The sequence below is a fragment of the Molossus molossus genome, unplaced genomic scaffold (assembly GCF_014108415.1).
Source record: "Molossus molossus isolate mMolMol1 unplaced genomic scaffold, mMolMol1.p scaffold_m16_p_19, whole genome shotgun sequence".
NCBI lineage: Eukaryota > Metazoa > Chordata > Mammalia > Chiroptera > Molossidae > Molossus > Molossus molossus.
In genome coordinates, this window is record NW_023425354.1 from 29,336,338 (window position 1) to 29,357,109 (window position 20,772).

The 20,772-nt window shown below is 51.9% G+C and overlaps 2 protein-coding genes across 4 annotated transcripts; both read right to left on the reverse strand.

Annotated features, from left to right (window-relative positions):
• Window positions 1–265: 265 nt before the first annotated feature.
• On the reverse strand, window positions 266–10,680 carry GSDMB (gasdermin B). The gene is made up of 10 exons (XM_036268418.1): window positions 10,432–10,680; window positions 7,231–7,382; window positions 4,683–4,854; window positions 4,000–4,084; window positions 3,374–3,412; window positions 2,416–2,442; window positions 1,548–1,708; window positions 1,278–1,416; window positions 844–914; window positions 266–412 (listed from the first exon to the last, which is right to left on the reverse strand). The coding sequence occupies exons 1-10, from the start codon at window positions 10,678–10,680 to the stop codon at window positions 266–268; spliced, it is 1,242 nt and encodes a 413-aa protein (XP_036124311.1).
• Window positions 10,681–14,501: 3,821 nt separating this feature from the next.
• On the reverse strand, window positions 14,502–20,428 carry ORMDL3 (ORMDL sphingolipid biosynthesis regulator 3). 3 transcript variants are annotated; one of them, XM_036269741.1, is made up of 4 exons: window positions 20,313–20,428; window positions 16,589–16,782; window positions 15,696–15,847; window positions 14,502–15,278 (listed from the first exon to the last, which is right to left on the reverse strand). In XM_036269741.1, exons 2-4 carry the CDS (start codon window positions 16,760–16,762, stop codon window positions 15,143–15,145), a joined length of 462 nt encoding a protein of 153 aa, XP_036125634.1. In that variant the 5' UTR covers window positions 16,763–16,782; window positions 20,313–20,428; the 3' UTR covers window positions 14,502–15,142. The 3 variants fall into 3 exon arrangements, with proteins under 3 accessions (XP_036125634.1, XP_036125632.1, XP_036125633.1); XM_036269739.1 differs by having other exon boundaries at window positions 16,589–16,787; XM_036269740.1 differs by lacking the exon at window positions 20,313–20,428 and adding an exon at window positions 19,770–19,844 and having other exon boundaries at window positions 16,589–16,787.
• Between the last annotated feature and the right edge of the window lie 344 nt (window positions 20,429–20,772).

A 20,772-nucleotide genomic window follows, 5' to 3' on the forward strand; every position in this document is an offset into this window, starting at 1 on the left:
TCAGATGGTGTGGCTCAGTGGATTGAGCGTCATCCAATGGACAATGGACTGAGAGGTCCCAGTTCAATTCTTGGTCAGGGCACAGGCCCAGGTTGCAGGCTCAGTCCCCAGTAGGGGGCGTACAGGAGGCAGCCAGTTGATGGATCTGTCACACTGATGTTTTATCTCTCTCTCCCTTTCTCTCTTAAAAGAAGGGATGTGGTGTGGGTGAGGATGGACCGGGGAGGGGAGCACCCAGAGGTTTGTGGGGAGAATGATTAAAGAGCTAACAGGAAGACACAGAGACAGGCTTCTCACTCAGCTGCAGCAGGATGGAGACAGCAACATAGAGTGCACAGAGAGTCTGAGCCTCGGGGTCACAGCCCTCATCACCGGGCTGCTCGCTCCACTTCTGCTCCAGGATAGACTCTACCTGGAAGGAAACCCAGTAGACGGTAAAGCTACAAACATAGAAATAAACCAGCAGTGGCTAATACTTGGCCACACTCCTTACCCCTGAGCCCATGGCAGAGTCATCCTGCAGGGCGCTCTTCCCTGCAGGGCCTGGAGAGCTCCTGATACTCTCTCAACATGGTGACAGGTACTGCTAACCAACCAGTTTGGCACTTAAGATGGTGCCAACTGCCATCCTGGGGCAAACAGTTTTGCACCCCCCTCTCTTGCCCATCCCTAATTGTCCTGAAAACTATATGTCCAGGGAATTGCCACAAACCAGCTGGATGGACACGAGCTGACAAGGAGCTATGAAGTCAGAAGGGACAGAACCCTGGGGCTTCTAGGTCTCTTGAGAGCATGGGCATTCCCTTCTACTAAGACCCTGGCCCTCCGCCCAGGCTTTCTTACCTGGTCCTTCAACAGGGGCAGGGTCCCCTTCTTTAGGGTCTCAGCCATAAGCTCCTTCTCCTCAGACAGCTCTGAGGGTGAAAAAGATGGTGGTTGGCAAGAGGAGCGGCACATAGTGGGACAGGGCTTCAGTGTCTGAAGAGACCCAAGAAAAGCATCTGAGAAGGTTCCAGAGAGCTCCTGGGAATGAGAGGAGTATTTCCAGGTGGGCTCCCGCTGTGGCCCACAGGAGGTCACAGACTGTGCCACGGGGGAAGAGGAGGCAGTCCCTTCCCCCTGGCCTGGGGAAGATGGCTAGTTTCTGAAATGTGGTGGCTGATTCATCACAAAAGGCAAAGGCAATGTGTACCACCTTCCTCCCAAGATTTGGTTACCCACAGGCCCCTCTGCTCAGCATGCCCTCCACGCCAGTATCCATCTAGACTCCTCCTCACCCTTCAAGGCATCCAGGAACTCCAGAATGGCTTCTCTGCGTGCCTCAACCAAGAGCCCAGCAGCATTAAAAAAGCTACTTAGGAGAGGACCTGCCGGGCCTTCCATCTGCAGCTCACCGGAGATCAGGACCGTGGACACCTAGGGCCAGGAGATGGGGAGATGGGGAGATGAGCACCGGTCCCACTAGAGCGGACTGTCTGCAGCCTGCCCACTGCCCTCCACTCTGGTTTCTCCCTCTCTCTGCCCCAGTTCTTTCTTGGGCCTCTTACTCTTTCGTCTAGATCCTGCAGCTCCTCGTCTGCCGCGAGGCACCTAGTGAGGCAGCTTAGCACATCATCTCGCTCTTCTTCAGTCAGATCCTGGAGGCTTCTCACTGTGTCCTGCACCTTCTCCTTCAGGCTTCTGAAATCCCCGAAGCTCAAGGACTTCCCTGTAGAGGCAGCAATGAGGAACCCAACCTACCCAGCCCAGCAAGCTCCATTACCAAGACCCTATTCTTTGTTTTCCTTCTGGAGACCACTTCTGTATCTTCCTCTCTTCTAATCCTTTCCTGTTAAAATGAAGCACCCTTCTTCCCAGACATCCACCATCATTGCTCCCCAGTGACCCCACTTCCATCTCCCTAGCTCACCCCCAGTCTAGTACCTACCCCACATTCTCATTCTTCTTCGCCTCCAGGAAATCAAAACTTATTGAGTCCTTGCCATTCAAAGGGCAGGCTTTAGATCACACTAAGAGTAGTGAGGATTTAAAGGAAATTAGAGCAGTGGTTCTTAGCCTTTGACTGTAAATGAGAATCATCTAGGGAATGATTTTAAAAATCCTGATGCCCAGGCTGTACCCCCAGATCAATTAAATCAGAATTTCTGGAGGTGGGACCCAGGCATCACTGGTTTTAAAGTTCCCCCAGGTGATGTCTATGTACGACTAATGAGAACCACTATGTTTAGGAGACAGATCCGGACCAAAGCTGAAATCTGCTTTGGGCCCTGCCCTACCTTTCTCTTCTCAACCTCCCCTCACCCCCACCCCCAACACACACACTCAGCTACCCAACCTGAGCTGCAGTTCTTGAGACCAGAGGGCTCAAGGGTGACGTGTGCAGCCACCCAGAGAGTAGCTGGCTCCCATCCTTACCTAAGCAAGATGAACCACCATCTTTCTCTGCAAAGAGAGGAGAAGTAATCTCAGAGAGTCTTTAGGTCACCTCCAGCCCCCTGTGGACATTCCCTTCCCAGTAATGAAAGTTTTCATTCCTGAACTCTGAGCCCTCACTGCCCATGCCAGGGACCGTGTGTACTCGTCATCGTGTGTAAATGACAAAGCACTGTATTTTCAGACCCAGGCCCACCTCCTCAGAGATCGGCAGCCATAGGGTTATGCCTAGATGGTTTTAAAAGAAGTGCAGAGAGGGTAAGCCTGCCCTCAGTACTTAGCAAATATGTCAGAGCAGGGACTGGAATCTATCTCCTGATTCCTCTGTTACAGCACTTAAGAATGACAGAAATTCACTCTTTTGAGCTAGCAAGTCCTTGCTAAGACAGAACCTGTAATTTCTACAGCTCCTGAAAGTCTTTGAATTTTCAAACACATCTAGACCTCACTACCGCTTCCTGAGGCCTACTAGGCAGCACAATTCTTCTGGGATCCAGGGAAATGCCAGAGGAAGCCACATTCGGAATCACAGGGATCTTCTAGTCTAACTCATTAATTTTTTTTAAGGATGGTTATTTTATTTTTATTATTTTTTTAATCTTCACTCGAGGATATTTTTCCATTTACCTTTAAATTGAGTGGGGGAGAGAGAGAAACATCAATGTGAGAGAGACACATCGATTGGTTGCCTCCCGCACATGCCCAGACCAGGGCTGGGGATTGAACCTGCAAGCCAGGTAATGCCCTTGACCCAGAATCAAACCAGCAGCCCTGCAGTCCGCAGGCCAATGCTCTAACCATTAAGGAACTGGCCAGGGGTACATTCTTAGTCCTAATAGCTCTATATTTTTAGGCCAATTGTTATTTGTTATCCTCTTTTAAAAAATAGTATCCTCGCCTATGCTGCAATGATGAACAGGAGGCCCAGAAACTTACTCACCTTCTGGAAAGGATTTTGTTTTTCCGGAGAAACAAATATCTAAACCAACACAAAAAGAGAGAGACCCGTTATCAGAAAGACCAGTTTTCTCTAAATTCCTCTTTCTAGTCTCTCCCAATCCTCAAGCCCTGTTCCTCACTGAAAAAACAAATACTGGGAGAGAGATGGAAATTAAAGCCTCTAAAGAAGGATTAGTGCCTGGCTGGTGTGGCTCAGCGCACTGAGCAATGTCCCACAGACTGAGAGGTCCCAGTTCGACTCCCAGTCAGGGCACATGCCCAGGTTGCACTATCGATCCTTGGTGGAGGTGTGCAGGAGGCAACGGATCGTTGTTTCTCTCTCACATTGAGGTTTATCTCTCTCAAAAAAAAAAAAAATCAATAAAAAATTTTTTAAAAAGAAAAAGAAGAAGGATTAGTGTCACGATGGAGCAGGTCCTTGGTTCAGAGGTGTCTGAGCAAGGACCCTCAGTCCTTCTTCCCAGTCCTGAAACCTCCCTTTTCCTACCTGGTGAGCACCTTCAACTCACCAGGGCCCCTCCAGCTGACACAGAGCCTGGCTGAATCAACCCCCACCCCACTGGTATGTCAGGCCCACCTGCCCTGCCCCCGCCAGGCCTTGCTTACCCATCCTTTCCATGTTGGGGAAAACGAGCTGCTTCATTCGATAGCCCAGGACCAGCTTTGAGGGTATGGTCACTGCCCTTTGATGCTAGGGAAAAGGAGCTCACATTACTTGATTCCTAGGTGCTTTATATAGTTATATTGCCTGATCTCCAAACAATCCTGGGAGGTAGAGATTTTATGCCCATTTTACAGACGAGAGAAATGAGGCTCAGACAGAGTAAGTAGGTGAGCAAGTTGCACAGCTAAAAACTGTAGCAGAGCTGAAATGTGAACCCACATCTGACCTCAAAACTCACATTGTTTCCACTGTACATTCAATAAACAAATGTTTATTGAGGACCTGTTTTATTCCAGGCGCTGTGGCTCCTGCCTTCCAACTTCTTAGAAAGGGAGGCAGACAATGAATAAGCAAAATACCTCATGCCATAATGAACCGCGGGAAGCCCTATGAAGCGGACGAGCACAGGGCTTTACTAGAAGAGTGCCAGGGGAGGAACTTAGCAGTGCCACACACACCTTCTTGGGCAAGGAGGGAAGTGCTTAGGAGGCCAAGGAGCAGGCAACTCTGCTCAGGGAGGCCCGAGGAGAGCTGAAGAGCCTGGAGTCTGGGCTGGCGTTCCTCCAGCTGCAGCAGGTGGGCCCAGGCGGGCTCCCCCCGAGGCCCTGTTCCCCAGAACCCTAACCTTTCGTTCATATTTGAGACTGCAAAAGTTCAGCTGGTTCCAAAATGTATACTGCCGTTCACTTGTCAGGGTTTCCTCCTTTGCTGTCTGCAGAGTTTCTATCACCAGGTACAGGTCTTCTCCCCTCGTGCGCATCGATAAAAATGAAGTGGGTAGTTTTCTCTTCAGCTTCCTGAAGGGAGGAGGGGTGGTGAGAGCTCAGGATCTCAGGGGCCCCACCTCTCAGTGACATTTTCCCTCTCCAGCAGCCAGTTCCTATTTGAGATTAAGCGCACTTTCCCCACCGTGGGGGCAAGAGGGGGCCAAGTGAGGACTTATGGAAGAATATGCCAGACCTTCACACGCCATTTCATTTCACCCTCACCACAACACTATGGTGTAGGCACAACTGCGCCTGTTTTCACACAAAGAAAGTAAGGCTCAGAGACAGGTTATGAATGGTCCAAGGTCACCCAGCTAATAAGTACAGAGCTGGGATTGAAACCTTGCTCTGTATGTGTCCACAGCACGTGCCTTTCCCATGGCACTAAGACAGGCATCTGCCTTGGCCAGGGTTCCTCAGTGGTTAGAGCGTCAACCTGAGCCTGGAGGGTCGAAGGTTCGATTCCCGATCAAGGGCAGGTTCAACCTCGGTTGCAGGTTCAACCCCTGGCCCTGGTCAGAGAGTGTGCAAGAGGCAACCAATCGATGTGTCTCTCTCACATCAATGTTTCTCTCTTCTCTTCTCCTCTTCTCTTTCTCTCTCTCTCTCTCTCTCTCTCTCTCTCTCTCTCTTTCTCTCTCTCTCTCTCTCTCTCTCTCCCCCCCCTTCCTTTCTACTCTCTCTAAAAATCAATGGAAAAAATATTCTTGAGTAAGGATTAACAAAAAGAGAGAGAGAGAGAGAGAGAGAGAGAGAGACCAGAGGGCGTGGCTCAGTGATTGAGCGTCGACCCATGCACCAAGAAGTCGCGGGTTCGATTCCCGGTCAGGGCACATGCCCAGGTTGTGGGCCCAATCCCCAGGGTGGGGCATGCAGGAGGGGGCCAACAGATGTTCTCTCTCATTGATGTTTCTATCTTTCTATCCCTCTCCCTTCCTCTCTCTCTAAAATCAATAAAGAAAAAATATTAAAAAAAAAAAAAAGATAGGCGTCTGCCCAACCCACAACGCCCCTTCCTGTGAGAAGGGGCTCCAGCTCCTCAAACTGGTTCCTGGGGCCTGGCAGCACTGTCCACCCTTGGGCTCCAGGAGGCATCTCTGATCCATCAGGAAATTCATTTTGTGACTAAAACAGCCTCTGTGGCACTTGATTGGAGCTTCTGGTATTCGCAACCAAAGACCCTCAGAGAAGACCTTCATCCTTGCCTCTGCTGACCGTCCAGTACCTTGCCCCACAACTCTGCCCGCACACACCACGTAGCCTCACCCCAGAAGCAACAGGCCTTCGAGAAAGAACTGAGCTCCCTTAGAAAAATTCCAAAGACTCCTCCCCAACAATACTATGGTGGGGAGAGAGAGTTCAAAGGACCAGTAAAGTTTCTCTGTAAGCCTTTCACTTTTTAATTAAAAAGGAGAGACAGCCCTGCACTGTTTCGCTCAGTGGTTAAAGCGTCAGCCTGTGAACCGGAGACTCTCGGGTTGAATTCCCGCTCTAGGGCATGTGCCTGGGTTGCAGGGTTGATCCCAGGCCCTGGTCAGGGTCATGCAGGAGGCAACCAATCCATGTGTCTCTCTCACATGGATGTTTCTCTCTCTCCCTCTTTCCCTCCCACTCTATCTAAAATAATCAATGGAAAAACATCCTTGGGTGAGGATTTTTTTTAAAAAGGAAAGACAAAGGCATCCACCCGTTCAGGGAGGGCTAACCCAGGTGAACCACGGGGCCTCGCTTCCTGAGCTGCTCCAGCTGTGGAAGAAAACACCAACACCAGCAACAAAACAATCGCTGAGGGGAAGGCTGGTGATGTCCTTGAAGTCCCTTGAAGCACCGCAGCTATCAGAACCTCTGTGGCACTTGACTGGTGCTACCCAGGTGGGGTGGGACGGTGGCACTTCCGCGCAGGAAATGTCCCACAAGGCGCTTTGCTTTCACTGGGCTTCCCTTCAGCTCTCCGAGCGCCCGCGGCACGCGGGGACAAACCAGCGAGGCGCCTGAAGGCAGGCCCTGGTCACGAGTTTCTCCTAGTCCAGTGAAGGAGAGGGACATGAAAACCTCTGGCTTGCCACAAAGCAGGAGAAAAAAGCACAAAGTACAGATTTGGGCAACTCAGTATAAGAAAACAGAGGAAAGTAGCCTCTTGAAACCAGTAGATTTTGGTTCAAGCCGGAGAAATCAGTCACCTTGGAGGGCAGTGGAGACGTGAGTGAATTGAGGGCATCGGAAGGTTTCCTGGAAGAAGGAAACAGCTTCCCGAAGGTGGAGAAGAGGGTGGCACGCTTGGTAAAGGAGTGGGTTGGAGGAGTACTGGGAGGAGGGACTGAGGCTGCCCCCACCTCAGACGTCCTTGGTGCCCAGAATGGGTTTCTCCTTCTCATTCTCTCCACTGCTGCCTACCACCAGCCTCACCTGTTCTTGAGCGAATCCAGATATTGCTGGGATATCCTGGACCCCAAAATCGAGATTTTATGTTTGTGGGACCCATGAAAGGACCTTTCAACTGTAATTTCTTTGGGCAATTCCACTGTAAACATCGTGGTTGAGTCTACCAGATCCATAGTCTTTCGACCTGGAAAGAGAAGGGTAAAGGTCACACTGAGCTCCGAATTTCCGAGGAAAATACACTTTGGAACTGGTGAGACATGACAGAAGTGGGAATAGTGCCTGGAATCAATCCTGTATGTGCAGCAGATACCTCAGGACCCATCTGCTTCTTGAGCAATGTAAAAGTTCGCATGTGCTTTATAAGAGAGAAAAGAGAAATCAAACCTCTACACACAAGGCATGCAGCTTGCGGAGGGGGATAAAAGACTAACTTTCCAGGGAGAAACTTGACAAACATGACCTCAGCCAGGTGACCAAGATAAACATCAACAGTGAAAGTCATGTTGATAGTATGTACCCTTGATATCATGCAATGAGAGCACTTTGCCTCTCTGGTCTGCCTTCCCAAAACCCAGAATTACCTGAGTCCAACTAGGAGAAAGACTTCAGACAAATTCCAGTGGCGAGGATTCTACAATATGCCTGGCCAGGACTCCTTAAAACTTGTCAAGATCATCAAAAACGAGGGAAGTCTGAGAAATTGTCACAGTCAAAAGGAGCCTGACCAGGTATGACAACCAAAGGTAATATGGTATCTTGGTAGGGATATTAGGTAGTTTAAGATCGTCTCAATGATGTATGGACTTCAGATAGTAAAACAAACAAAAAATCCTATGCACACTTTAACATCACCATCAGCACCATGAAGTTAAAAAAACAGCCCTGGCTGGTTTGCCTCAGCAGTTAGAGCGTCAGCCTGCGGTCCAGAGAGACCCGGGTTCGGTTCCCGCTAAGGGCACGTTCCCGCTAAGGGCACGTACCTCGGTTGCAGTTTGTCCCCGGCCCTGGTTGGGTTGTGTGGGTGGCGGCCACTCGATGTTTCCCTTTCACGTCAATGCTTCTCTCTCTCTCTCTCTCCCTCCCACTCTATCTGAACAAAAAATGGAAAAATGTCCTCGGGTGAGGATAAAAAAAAATAATAATAAATAAATAACCCACTTGCCCTGGCTGATTTGGCTCAGCATTTAGAGCATTGGCCCAAGAACCGAAGGGTCTCAGGTTTGATTCTGGTCAAGGGCACATACCTGGGTTGCAGGTTCAATCCCCGACTCCGAGGGGCTTGCTGGGGGCAATAAATCTATGTGTCTCTTGTTTCTTTCACATTGATGTTTCTCTCTCTCTCTCTCCCTACTTCCTTCCCTCCCTCTCTCCCTCATCCCTTCCACTCTGTCTAAATGGAAAAATATCCTGGGGTGAGGATTAACAAAAAAATAATAATAAATAAATAAATATGCCCAGCCAGTGTGGCTCAGTGGATTGAGCGTTATTCCATGAACTGAGAGGTCCCCAGTTCGATTCCTGGTCAGGGCACATGCCTGGGTTGCGAGCTCTATCCCTGGTAGGGGCGTGCAGGAGGCAGCCAAGCGATGTTTCTCTCTCACATCTATGTTTCTATCTCTCTCTCCCTTCCTCTCTCTCTAAAAAAAATCAATAAGAACATATTTTAAAATAAATAAATAAATATAACCCATTTGAAAAGGGAACAGGCCAGTTGTTTGTTAAAAATCAATTCAAATTACCAATTCACTTCATTTTTATGTTGTTGTGGTTTTTTAAGTTTGGTTTTACCTCTGCCTCTGAATGTTTTATGAGAACAGATAGACTTTCCCTTAAAGGAAGTTAAACTGACTTAGTCAAATTTTTATGACTGTGGTAAAACATCCTAGTTCTGGTTTAAAGTGTTTTTCTGTTTTCAGGGAACTGGTCATTCAGCTAACTGACTGAGAACTAGCTTTTAGTAAATTGGCTCTTGGCAATTTACTTTTCAGAGAACTGACCCAGAGTCTTTGAAAAATGCTCATCTGAAATTTCCCTAAAGCCTCTTGCTTGCTTAAGTAAACTCCAATGTGAAAACACCCACCACCTCTGAGTAATCTGGACATGTTCTTGGTCACATAACAGCAGTGCCTAGCACCTGGCAGATGCTCTAAAACTGTACTGTTAGAATTCTTTTCCATCTCATGATCAGACCCAAATGGGTGATAGCCGGGATGTCTGAGCTGTAAAACTCCTCTCCATGACGCGTAAGACACTGGTACAAGTCTCCAAGTAAGGCTTCAACAACACTTACCCTGGGACTTCTCAAATCCCCAAAACCCCAAGAATAGTTAAGCATGGAAGCAAGGTATGGAACAGAGACTCCTCTATGAATCCCCTCAAGTCCTTGGGGAGTTCTGCTCACCAGTCACTTAGTCATGATCTCTGGGGAACACAAAGAAGTAGTAATAATAACCGCCACGCAGAATGACTGGGCTGAACTTTGAGCATTCCTCCTGTGCAGGCACTGTGATAAACAATTTACATAATTTATTTCTTTTGATTCTTGCAATAGTCTGCTTGAGTTGACAGATGAGGAAACAAACTTGTTCAGAGGTCACCCAGCTGGTAAGTGGCAGAGCCAGGCTTAGAAACCAGATACCCCCAGCTCTAAAGCCTGTGTCTTTTCTTAACCACTAAGCAAATGACCTCCATTTATGTATCCACTTAAATAATAAACATTATAAATACATGAGAAGACAGCTAATTTTATTTTATTTGTTTATTTATTTTGGTTAATCCTCACCCGAGGATATTTTTTCCATTGATTTTTAGAGAGTGGAAGGGAGGGAGGGAGGGTAGGAGACAGAGAGATGGATGCAAGAGAGACACATTAACTGGTGGCCTCCACATGCACCCGGACTGGGGCTGGGGATCAAACCTGCAACCCACAACCCTTGACTTCGATCCTTTGGTGGGAGGAGCCGACACTCTAACCATGGAGCTACACTGGCTAGGGCAACATCGGCTAATTTTAAAACAAATGATTTACAAAGGGAAATAAATTTCCACTTGCCCCCATTCCCATCTCCCATGCAGCTCTTCAGTGCATTTCTTAAACTGAGGTGTGTGGACATGTTCATACAAATTCCAGTGTCTGTGTTGACTGGCTGACTTGGTTGCTGGCAATGGGAAGTTGAGGGTGGAGTGTAGGAGGGGGCAAAGTCTCCTGGCTGGCCTCTCATGTACCTCATACTGACCTTGGAGCCCAGAATCCAGCTTATCCAACTGCCCTTTACCCTCCTCTCTCTCCAGTATGTCCTCCAGGGTGAGGTCTGTACTGCAGTATCGGCGTCTCAAGAAACTTCTCTTCCCCGTCACCAGACAGAAGCAATGAAACCTGTCTGCATCAATGATGCTTCTGACTTCAATCATATCGCCTTCAGCATCCAACTCATGGACCACAACTCTTGTGATTGTTTCAGATATGCTGGGCATTGTGCCTGGGCCAACCGGGAAAAGGAAGCCAATTTCAGTTAGCAGATTATTGGTTCAGGTTTTTTAATCTACCCTTGGCAGCTTGGCGTCAAGGAAGATCCAAAGGTTCTAAGACAACCAGGACTTGGGATATTTGCCTTCCCTGTTTCTAGAAGATGAGGTGGTCACTATGGACTGAGAAGAGGTGAGCACCACAAATGCCAGCTTCTCCTCTGCCCCCCATGGAACCCTTCTGGAGGAAGGATGGAGCAGTGTTTGCCCCCAATGGAAGTGAGATCTGTTTCCTGCATCTCCCACAGCAGAGTTGCCCCCGTGCCCAGAGGGACCTTGAGGGGTGCGAAGGCAGGCCCACCATTCCCTAGCCAGACTCTCACCAGTGTTGATAAACAGAGAACCAGGAAGGGAGGAGGGGCATGGTTGCCAGGCCTCACATTACCAACCCCAACTGATTACTTCTTCCTTTGGTTCTGACTCCTGGGCCTCCTTCCCTTGCTGTATTCTGCGAGGCAGTTGCATGGGTCCCCCTACCGACCATTTTGAGAGAGTGGAAGGGAGGGAACAAAAGAGAAAGGATGGAGTGCAAGAGTGGCTTGGAACTGGGCCCCCTGGCCAGCCCACCTCCAGGTCTCTCTCCTCAGTTTCTGGTTACCTTCTGAAGGGTCCCCTTACACTTGGTAAAATAAAATAAATTCCAAAATGCCACCTGGGGCAGCTCCCCCAACCCACTCTCCCCTTCACCTTCTCCTGGTCCACAGTTGGCCCCTGTAGTGCCCGATGCCCTGCCCTGTGGGACCCTCCAGAGGCTCAGCACCAGTCCAGTCCGACACAGCTGCTCCCTCCCCATTTCTGCCCAGCAGCAGTGTGCCCCCACATTAGACCTTTCAGGCTCTCTTACTGCCAAATCCTGCTTACTCTCTCCCCTTCCATCAATCACTCAGCAACTCCTTTCTTTTGAGATTTCTTTCCCTTTCCTCGGGCTCCTTTGCTTCCCAACCCTTCCTCTGACCACCTTCCCCTTCAGTCCCTTCGACTAGCCAGCACCGGCTCACCCATGCTTCCTTTAAATCCCTGCCCCCATCCCAACTCTCAACTCACTCCCAACCCAGGAATTCTTCTGCGCGTCTGGAAAGGCAGTGCCCAGGGCCCCAGGCCGGCTCAGTTGCCACCCCCTCCCCCGTGTCCTCAGCTGCTCACCAGAAATGGAGGTTGTGAGAGTCCTCTCTGTAAGATTTCTGCACAATTCCTGGCCACTGTGTCTGAGGAAGCTCTAACAAGGGAATCGGAGGAACTGGAGAGCTGGGTAGGGCTGGGTGCCCCACCTCTCAGACCTTTAGATCAGCCACATTGTGTCTGGGCTGGAGGCAGATAAGGCCAGAGGTAAAACCCTTTCCTCCTTTTGAACCCAGGAAGCAGGTGGTAGATCTATGCCTGTATCTATCTGACATATATCCTAGGTGAGTAGGTGAGTTTGGACCCAGGAATGGCGCGGCACAAGGCACACTAGGCCATGTAATTCAGTGAGTTTGGATTAGACAAATAGAATATGAGTGGGTACCAACCAAGTGCCAGAAGGCAATGATTTTGGCTGTGTTAGGGATATGAGAGTGATTTAGCTGGAACCAGTTAACCAAATGCCATGCTGTGGGTGGGCAACACTGAAGACTTGAGAGCAACAGTAGCTAACACCTGTAGGGACAGGCTGGGTCAAAAAGGGGAACTCGCCCTCACTCCCCACATGCTCCCATGGGGCCCTTTGGGCAGATGCTGCCACCTGTCTTCTTCGCCCACCTCCTTTTCCAGGGAGGGACCTGACTCCACCCCTTGCTCAGAGATTATCACCAGCATAGCCCCTCCTGTCTTCTGGCCCTGCCTGCCTTAGTTCCAAAAGAACATTTCAGGAGATGATGATGGTAGTAACAGTATTAATACTAATATGACTACCACATATTAAGTGTTTACTACATGCCAGGCATTGTGCTAATCCTCACAGTAGGCCTAAGCGGTATTATCTTTATGCAACCGAGGAAGAAACTGAAGCTCAGAGAAGTAACTGAGCCAGTAAGTGGCAGAGCTGGGATTTGAACCAAATTATCATTGATGTGTCCCAGGCCCTCACCTGACTGCACTCTTGTGGGTCCACGGAAGCTCCCAAGACACCCCCACCTCTAGGACTGAGCCCAGCAGCTGCATTTCTCCTCCCAGTGCTGTGTGGGCCTCATTCAGGAGCCGCAGGGGCGGAAGTAGTAGGTGGACTTGGGCAAAGATCCTGTACTCTTCCTGACACCCATGCCAAAGACACTGCGATGCTGGACCAGGGCCAGAGAGGGGCCCCGGCTGCCGGGGGCAGCTCCTCCCTTCTGCCGGGGACTTTGTACCATCCTGGGAATAGTAGATGAATGCTGCTCAGAATACACTGAAACGCTGGGAGCCTGGGAGATAGAGTTCAGGGAGATGAGAGTTCCTTCACAGAACGGCTCCTTCTCTGGCCATGTGAGCCGAAATAAGTCCTGGTTACCTTTTCCCCTCCCACTCATGCTTATAGAGGGGAGAAAGCAGCATGAAGGTTCCTCTAAGGCACAAAGGCCAGGAGTCGCAGCCCTCCCAGGGAGGGAGGACTGGGGGAAGAGAAGTCAGAACAGGGAAAGGCATTCAGAGGGAAGGACGGGGCATCCCTTGGGACTCCAGCTTCATTTATGAAGCCATTGCTGGACTGACCTCCTCCCTGGCCATGGCATAAACTCTCTGCCAGCCCAGCCTGTGGAACCTAGAGGTGGACGTTCTGTCCCGCAGTTCGAACAGCCAGGCACAGTCACAGAACTGAATTCAGCTCTCCGCCTGTGGCAGCTCCGCGCCCTCACAGCCCCTTGCTCTGCCGCACAGTAGGAAGAGCAGCAGTCCCAGGGTCCCGGCCGCGATCCAGGCAGTCGGTCCAACTGCTCCCACACTGCCCTCAGCAGGAGCTGCTGCCACACCCCTGCCCCCTGCCCCCTGCCCCTGGGCCCTCCGGGAAACAGAGGCCAGACTCAGGGGGAAACAGGAACACACTGTCCTTTATTTGCGTTTCTCAGAATACTGTACAAAGGGAGTAAAAATCCTATTCACACTTTGCTTAGAAAGATTTTGAGGTGAAAGTTTCCTATGATACATGGGGTGGGAGTCGGGGGACCAAGAGACAGAAAACAGAGCCAATGACCTCCCCTCGTCCCTCAGAGCCCTGGGAGGGGACACAGGCACCTACACCTTCTCAAAAGTAACACAGACCCTAGTCAGATGGGGGAGGGAGAGGGGCTCCTGCCCCACTCCTCTTCCCCTCAGGGCGAGGGGACAGCGTCTGCAGGTCACTCCTTGCTCCTGCACCAGCAGTTTGGGGGTGGCCGCAACAGCCCACATGTGCATGCCACACAAGGGGCCCTGCCCCAGTGCCCCCCTTGAGGCTGTGAGGTGCAGGGCTCCACCAGTCATCATTTCGGTCCCAGTTTCCCCACGCCCTCCCAGTACCGCAGAAGGCAGTGTCAAACTGGACCTGTGCTTATAATGACGTACAGGCCTCTCACACCTGTCTCCACCCTCTCACACCGACTCAGGAACTTCGACCCACAGCAGTCTCCCTTCCTATTACCACCCCCACGCCATGAGTAAACCAACTCTCTAAGCCTGCCCTGTTCCTTGACCACTTCCCAAAGGACTAAGGTTGGGTCTAGCTTCTGTCCCCACCTTCTCTCCCTCTGCTGCTATATGACCCCCTTTTTCTGAGTCTCAACTCACCACCCCCACCACTCCTTCTACCCCTCCCCGCCTCCACCAGGACAGGACGGCAGCAGCCCTGACCCCATCACCCCTGGGACCAGGCCATCCACCCCACCATCTCTCTCCTTACCCTCCCCACCCCCACCTACTACTAGGGTGGGTGGGTTGTAGGGGAGCTGCCGAAAGCATGAGACTTTGATTAGAGGTTCTCCGCCCGGAGGGATGAGACACCACCATGCATTGGCTTTCATACATACAAGCACACACTGAGGGTCATCCTAAAAACTTCAGAACTACAGTGAAACAATCTAGAAGCTGTACCGTCCCCTCACAGGGGGTAAAGTGCTTTAGCGGTCTGAGAACGAGCAAGTGAGCAGGGTTGTCCCTGGCCTCTTGTCCCAACCTCACAGGTCTGTGTTCAGCCTGGGAGCCCAGCCCATTCCATGACCACCCCTGTGGAGTCTCTGTCCAAAAGGAAAAAGAAAAAGATCCAAAAAATCAGAAAGGTCAGAGCCCGGGGGTCGGGGAGTGGGGGAGGTCCTACCCCAACCCCACTACAAGCTACTTCAAGTCGGCTACTGGGGGAAGTGAGGAGGGAAATAGGGCCCAGAGGCTCAACCCCCATCTCTGGCAGTACCCAGAGGCTTCTTCTGTCTTCAGCAACAGCCAGGCTTCTACCCCTCCTGCCACCTGGGCAGGGAAAGGGGCTGCACCCTCAGTACTTATTGATTCCAAAAATCCGGACTCCGTGGAGCTGGGGCAGCTTGGGGATGAGCACACTCATCAAAGACACAGTGTTGAGGATGAAATGGATCTGGTCATACTTGGTATAGAAGCTGGTGAGAAAGTACCTGGTAGAAAAGGTTAAGGAGAGGTGTAACACTCTGTTTGGAGAACCCCTTCCTCCCTCGCTCCCTGGGTGGAGAGAGACAAATTCCTGACAGCTGAGAAGTTATGGAAAAGGCCCCCGGGACAGAAGTAGAATGGCAAGATCTCCCAAGGAGACCAGTCCCAATCCAGTCCCCTTGCTTTACCCCAGGCCTATAGGCCTACCTCCCTGACAGAAAGGTAGCCTCAGCTGAAGAAAGACAGGGCCAAGAAGGCACAAGGCCTGAGCCCAGCATGGGACCAGAGATGCTCCAACTTCCTTTCCTTGCTCATTCCTATGCTAAGAGCCAAACTGGAGAGGGGTTTAGGCCGGGTGGGGCCCCAGGGCCCTGCAGTCCTTGGCCTACCTACTAGCATTCTCCTCTACCCAGGGCACTCACAGCACAATGGGTGTGATGGTCAGGAACTTCCGAGACGCTGTGAATTGGACCCCGTAGTCCATCTGTTCCCAGTGGGTTAGCAACCTTGCCTTGCCCTGGTCCGGGGTCTCGAAGGGTGTCCCCTTCACCGTATGTAGGAAGATGTACATGCCCTGGAGGGAGAGGCTTTCATTAGAGGACAGAGAAAGCAAAAGGCCCTCCAGCTCAGCTCCTGCGCCCTAGTCACAGAAGTGGGCTCCGGGTGACCTGGAGCCTCCCTCTGGTAGGTAGGGCCATGTGGGCTGGAGGTCAGGATGAAGCAGCTGGGAGCCTGGCAGAAGAATAAGGGTGAGAGGGCAGGCCTGACATGAGGAGACACATGGAAGGAGGTAGCACAGAACCACCCTCTAGTCCCATGGTAGCCTCCCTGTGCCAGCTGGGCTGGGGACACGCTGGGGAAGGAACTAGGCCCCTGCCTGTCAACCAAAAGAGCACAAGGTAACAAGCAGGTGGTGAGGGAGCAGAGAAAAACAATGGTGTGAGATCCTAATTTGGGAAAGGGGCATTTCTGCACCAGGCTAGACACCTGAGTCCTGGGGACTCTTTGGGACCCTTAGTTTAGCTCTCAATGGCCCATCTTCCAGGTCCACAAGCTATCCCACCCTGAAGATGTGGACAAATCTGCAGATTCCAGTCCTCTTATTGGAGTGCACAGGGCTGGAACCCAGAAGAACGAGTGGGACAGACACGAGAGCTTGGTTGGTCTGGACTCTGGTGACAGACATTGTTACCATGGTGATGACCTTAGGGTTTCTGGTCCTGACTTCTGGTCCATGTCTAGGGGCTCCTTCTACTCCTCAGTCCCACCAAAGAGCAGCCCACATGGTCGGGATGGACAACAGGCAGGCCCTCACCATGTTGTGGATGAGATTGGTGAGGGTCCAGACGACAGGGACGCTCACGAAGGGGATGCTGAGCAGCACGACGTGGAGAAGCCCGATGGCCAGCACATAGGAGAGCCAGATGCCACGGCTGTTCATCACCCGTGTGTTAGGGTTCACCTCGCTGTGTGCCGTGCCCACATTCATCCTGCTGCCCCCTCCTGCCGCTGTTCTGCAAACAAGCAGCACAGGTGAGACAGGTCACACCACTTTCTCTGCCCCCTCACACCCTCCAAATCCTGTTCTCCCCAAGAATTTCAGACAGTTCTACTGTTTTGATTCGCAAACGAGGAGGCCAGACAAAGTCCATGTAGACTTAACTCTATTCATTTCCCAATACTAGGTTGGGATAAACACCATATGCTATCCAATTGGGACAGTCCCCTTCCAGGCAGACAGCCTGGGTAGATAGATCATCAAGAAGTATCCAGCCCCAGAGCAAAGAAACCACTGCCCCTCCTGCAGTCTCTTCCTCCAGAGCATTCCCATGAGGGTGCTCTTCCCACAAAGCCTGTACCCTAAGAATTACTCAGCATAACCCCTGCTGGACTGTCTCACTAAGGGCTGATATGGAACATTTACCCCTTCCCCACCTTCCCCATCAGAAGGAATAAAAGGAGGTGGGGCCTGCAAATAGACCACTGGATGAAATATTTGGAGGGAGGTGGTCGTAGCTTCTACCCATGTTCCCTAATTCTCCATTATTGGGTCTACCAATCCAGACCCACAAGGACTGACAGGATAGAGGGAGGGAGGGAGAGAGGGAAGAAAAAACAAGACTAGGGACAACCTTTGCCCAGACCTGGAAGCCTCCTTCTTGGTGACACAAATCATCCCAACCAGATGTTTTATCCATTTGGCAGCAACTCAGGCTAACCCTCGTGATGCCACCTACTCTGCTGCCAAACCACCAGGGCCCCTTTCCCTACCAGAGAGGCAAGGACAGAGAATACGGCCAATGTCTACAGCTCCCACAGCAGCTGGAACCCACATCAACATACCCCTCCCAAAGTCACAAAACCATACCTGCAGCCTCTCTCCTACCCCCTTTTCTCTCTGCCCCACTCATCCTCACTTCAGCCTCCTTTCCTTGCACCTGTTTCCAGGTATTAGTAGCACCATGCCCTCCCTTGCCCAGCTCTGATGGCAGAAACATGCAGCATGAGGAACCAGGAGGCCTGCCTTTGGTACCCAGGAAATAATGCAACTCGGTTGCATTCCTGGATGCAGGTAAGGAAGGGAATGAGCAGTCCCTTGTCCAGAGCTCCGCTGTCTCCAGATCCTTGAGGGTTTTGTGACCAGCAGGAGGTGGGAACAGATGGTGCCTTTGTACTGGCTCACATCCTGAGCTGAGGGAAGGTCCTACCTGATAAAAACGCTAAGGTCATCACCATGGAAACAGCCTCTTCTTTCCTGGGGACCCAGAAAGGGGTCCCAGATGGGGGTATATCCCAGAAGTTCCCAGAAAGCCACCTCCCTCAGCCTGCTGCAATGAACCCCCTCAGACTCAGTTGCTATCTCTCTCTGACTAGGATCACAGCCAAGCCTGTGTAGGCGCCAGAATTCTCAAGGATCAGTTCCTTAGTTCCAGGATAAGGAGAACAAGTTCCTCTTCTCAGACAGCTCAAAGCTTAGAGACCTCGGGGGAAATGTGACACACAACACACTTCTCCAATATGCAAACATACGTGAGATGACCCAGGATACATCCTAGAAGAAGCGATGCTCCTGGGGCCCATCAGCTCAGCCCATTAGGCTGGATAATTGGGCCCAACAGAAACCCAGAGAACAAGAAAACTGGGACTGGCTTGGTTGTTTACCTTCCCAGGGGCTCAGGGCTTCAGTTACCCTAACAGTTCCTGGAAACCTACCATGCAAAGCCTCCACCTGCCCTGGCCAGTTTGGCTCAGCAGTTAGAGCACTGGCCTGCAGACCAATGAGTCTCAAGTTCGATTCCAGTGAAGGGCACGTACCTCAGTTTCAGTTCCTCCCAGCCCTGGTCGGGGTCATGCGGGAGGTAACCACTTGATGTGTCCCTCTCATTTCGATGTTTCTCTCTCTTTCTCTCTCTCTCTCTCTCCTTCCCTCCCTCCCTCCCACTCTATCTGGGGATACATAGAAAAATATCCTCAGGTGAGGATTAAAAAAAAAAAGACCTCCACCTTGGGGGGTGGGGGAGGGAATGGGGCTGGCTAGGAACTGAGGGGTCTGAAGAACTTACTACTGACTAAGGAGAGAGAAACAGTTCCCCAAGTCTTCCAGAAGCTGCTGACCCTCCCTACTTCTCCCTAACCTAGACCTACAGGGTGTAGAAGCAGAGACCTCTAGCCCTCCCTGGTATTTTGTTCAGGAGTGCCAAGAGTCTTGCTGAATCCCAGATCATTTCACACTCCTTTCTGACTGAAACAGGGCATCCAATGAAGCCTGATAAGTCTGGGAGGGCCCTACACTTAGGATCTAACTGACACCTGGGAAGCTCCTTCCTGAGCCTGAACACTAACTGCCCTGAGAGCAGAAATCCCAGGGGACACCCACACTCCCCACCCCCACCCCTCCCCAAATACAGACCAGATCAATAAACTAAGAAAAGGATTGGCAGCCAGGAAGCACTCTTGAGCCTTTTGTGTGACTAAGGGTACATTTTACTTCAGTTAGTAAATAACCACCTGCCCCTAGCCCAGGAGGAGAGAAGCAGGGAGAAGTAACTGACAGAGGTAAAGCAAGTCTACAGCAGCTGAAAAGTTCCCAGGCCATAGCTGGCAGGTGGCTGCCTGTGCCAGTCCCTGATGTGGTTTCATAATGTGCCTCAAACCAGAGCCTGCAGCAACTCTGTTCTGTTAACTACTTTCTTGCTGGTAACTCTTTCCTATTTCTCTCCCTTTCCCCTGACTCCACACACAAATACCCCTACCCACGGTGTCTGTCAAACACCTAAGCCAAGGCCACAGTGCGTCCCAGGGCAGCTGCCAGGTGAGCGATTCCCATTCTCTCCCCCAAGGAAGGCAGCCTTTTAAGCAACAAACCTTTTCCCTTCTGGATGAGGCGCACAAAACATCAAGCCTACAACTGGACCTCAACGGGGAGTCCCTGGCAGCACGCCACAATGCCATTTCATTCTGCCCACCCCTCAGCCCGCAGGGCCACAGTAGCTCACCTCTTAGCTCAGGCCCTGCTTCCCGGACTCGAGGGCGGTGGAAATGGAAAGAAGGCGAGTACTGGGGTGAACCCCCACTAGCCCGGGGAGAAGATGAAGCGAAGAGGCGGAATCCTCACTATTGTTTGGGTTTTCTGAGCGGGACCTCAAGCCGAAGCGGGGGGGGGGGGGGAAGGGGGGGGCTCCCGCTCCGCTCCCCAGTCTGGGACCTCGCACTCGGAGCCTGGCCGGGTCCGAAGCCTCACCCCCACCTCCCAGCCCTGGAAGTGGTCAAACCTTGATTCCCGAAGCCCAGGCACCCGCGGCCCCTCACCCCAAGCCGGAGCTCGAGCGCTCTTCCCCATGCTCCATCCCCGGCCTCTGCCCCCACTTTCGCCTCTGGGCATCCCTTGGGCGGCTGCACGTCCCCACCTCCGCTCACCCAGCCCCGCTCCCCTCCAGCCCGGGGCGCCTACCCTGCAGCTGCCACCTCCTTTCCCGCCCCACCTCTAGCCCCAGAAGCCTCCCGGTTCAACCACCCCGAGGCCGTCCATTCGAACTCACTGCGCGGGGCCGGAGGTCTAGGGCCCTCGAGGGCCCGCGAGAGGTGCCCGGGGGCGGGGGCCGCTGCTGCTAAAGCAGCTGTAACACCCGCGGCGGTAGCCACCCCGCTGGCAGCTTCGGCCGAATCAGCGCACCGCGCCGGCCCCCGCAACGTCACCGCCCAGCGCCGGCCAGCCCGATGCCTCCTGGGAGTTGTAGTCTCCTCCCCCCGCCCGTGTACCGGTCTATCCGACGCCTCCTGGGACTTGTAGTTCCCCACGGGCTCCTCGGCCCACTCTAGGCCAAGCCTCGGTGGGCGCCTCGGGCGTTTCACTAGGACGTGATACTAAGATCAGGCGGTATTGCTTTGGTGCGTAACCACTGCTCTTGCGTCCGAGCGCTTCAAGCGCTTTTTACACATGAGGAAACTTGGAATTTAAAGTAACTTGCCAGCCGACCTGGTGTGGCTCAGTGGTTGAGA

Bases quoted from the DNA above. Each gene is read 5' to 3' on its own strand.
- ORMDL3 (XM_036269741.1), bottom strand. From the start codon at position 16,762: ATGAATGTGGGCACGGCACACAGCGAGGTGAACCCTAACACACGGGTG. The intron at 15,848-16,588 runs GTGAGGGCCTGC...CTCTCCCTCCAG, and splicing joins CCAATCTCATCCACAACATG to GGCATGTACATCTTCCTACA. The intron at 15,279-15,695 runs GTGAGTGCCCTG...CTTTTCTACCAG, and splicing joins ACCATCACACCCATTGTGCT to GTACTTTCTCACCAGCTTCT.
- GSDMB (XM_036268418.1), bottom strand. From the start codon at position 10,680: ATGCCCAGCATATCTGAAACAATCACAAGAGTTGTGGTCCATGAGTTG. The intron at 7,383-10,431 runs GTACATGAGAGG...CCAGGTCGAAAG, and splicing joins GGCTCCAAGGTCAGTATGAG to ACTATGGATCTGGTAGACTC. The intron at 915-1,277 runs GTGAGGAGGAGT...TTTCACCCTCAG, and splicing joins GTTCCTGGATGCCTTGAAGG to AGCTGTCTGAGGAGAAGGAG.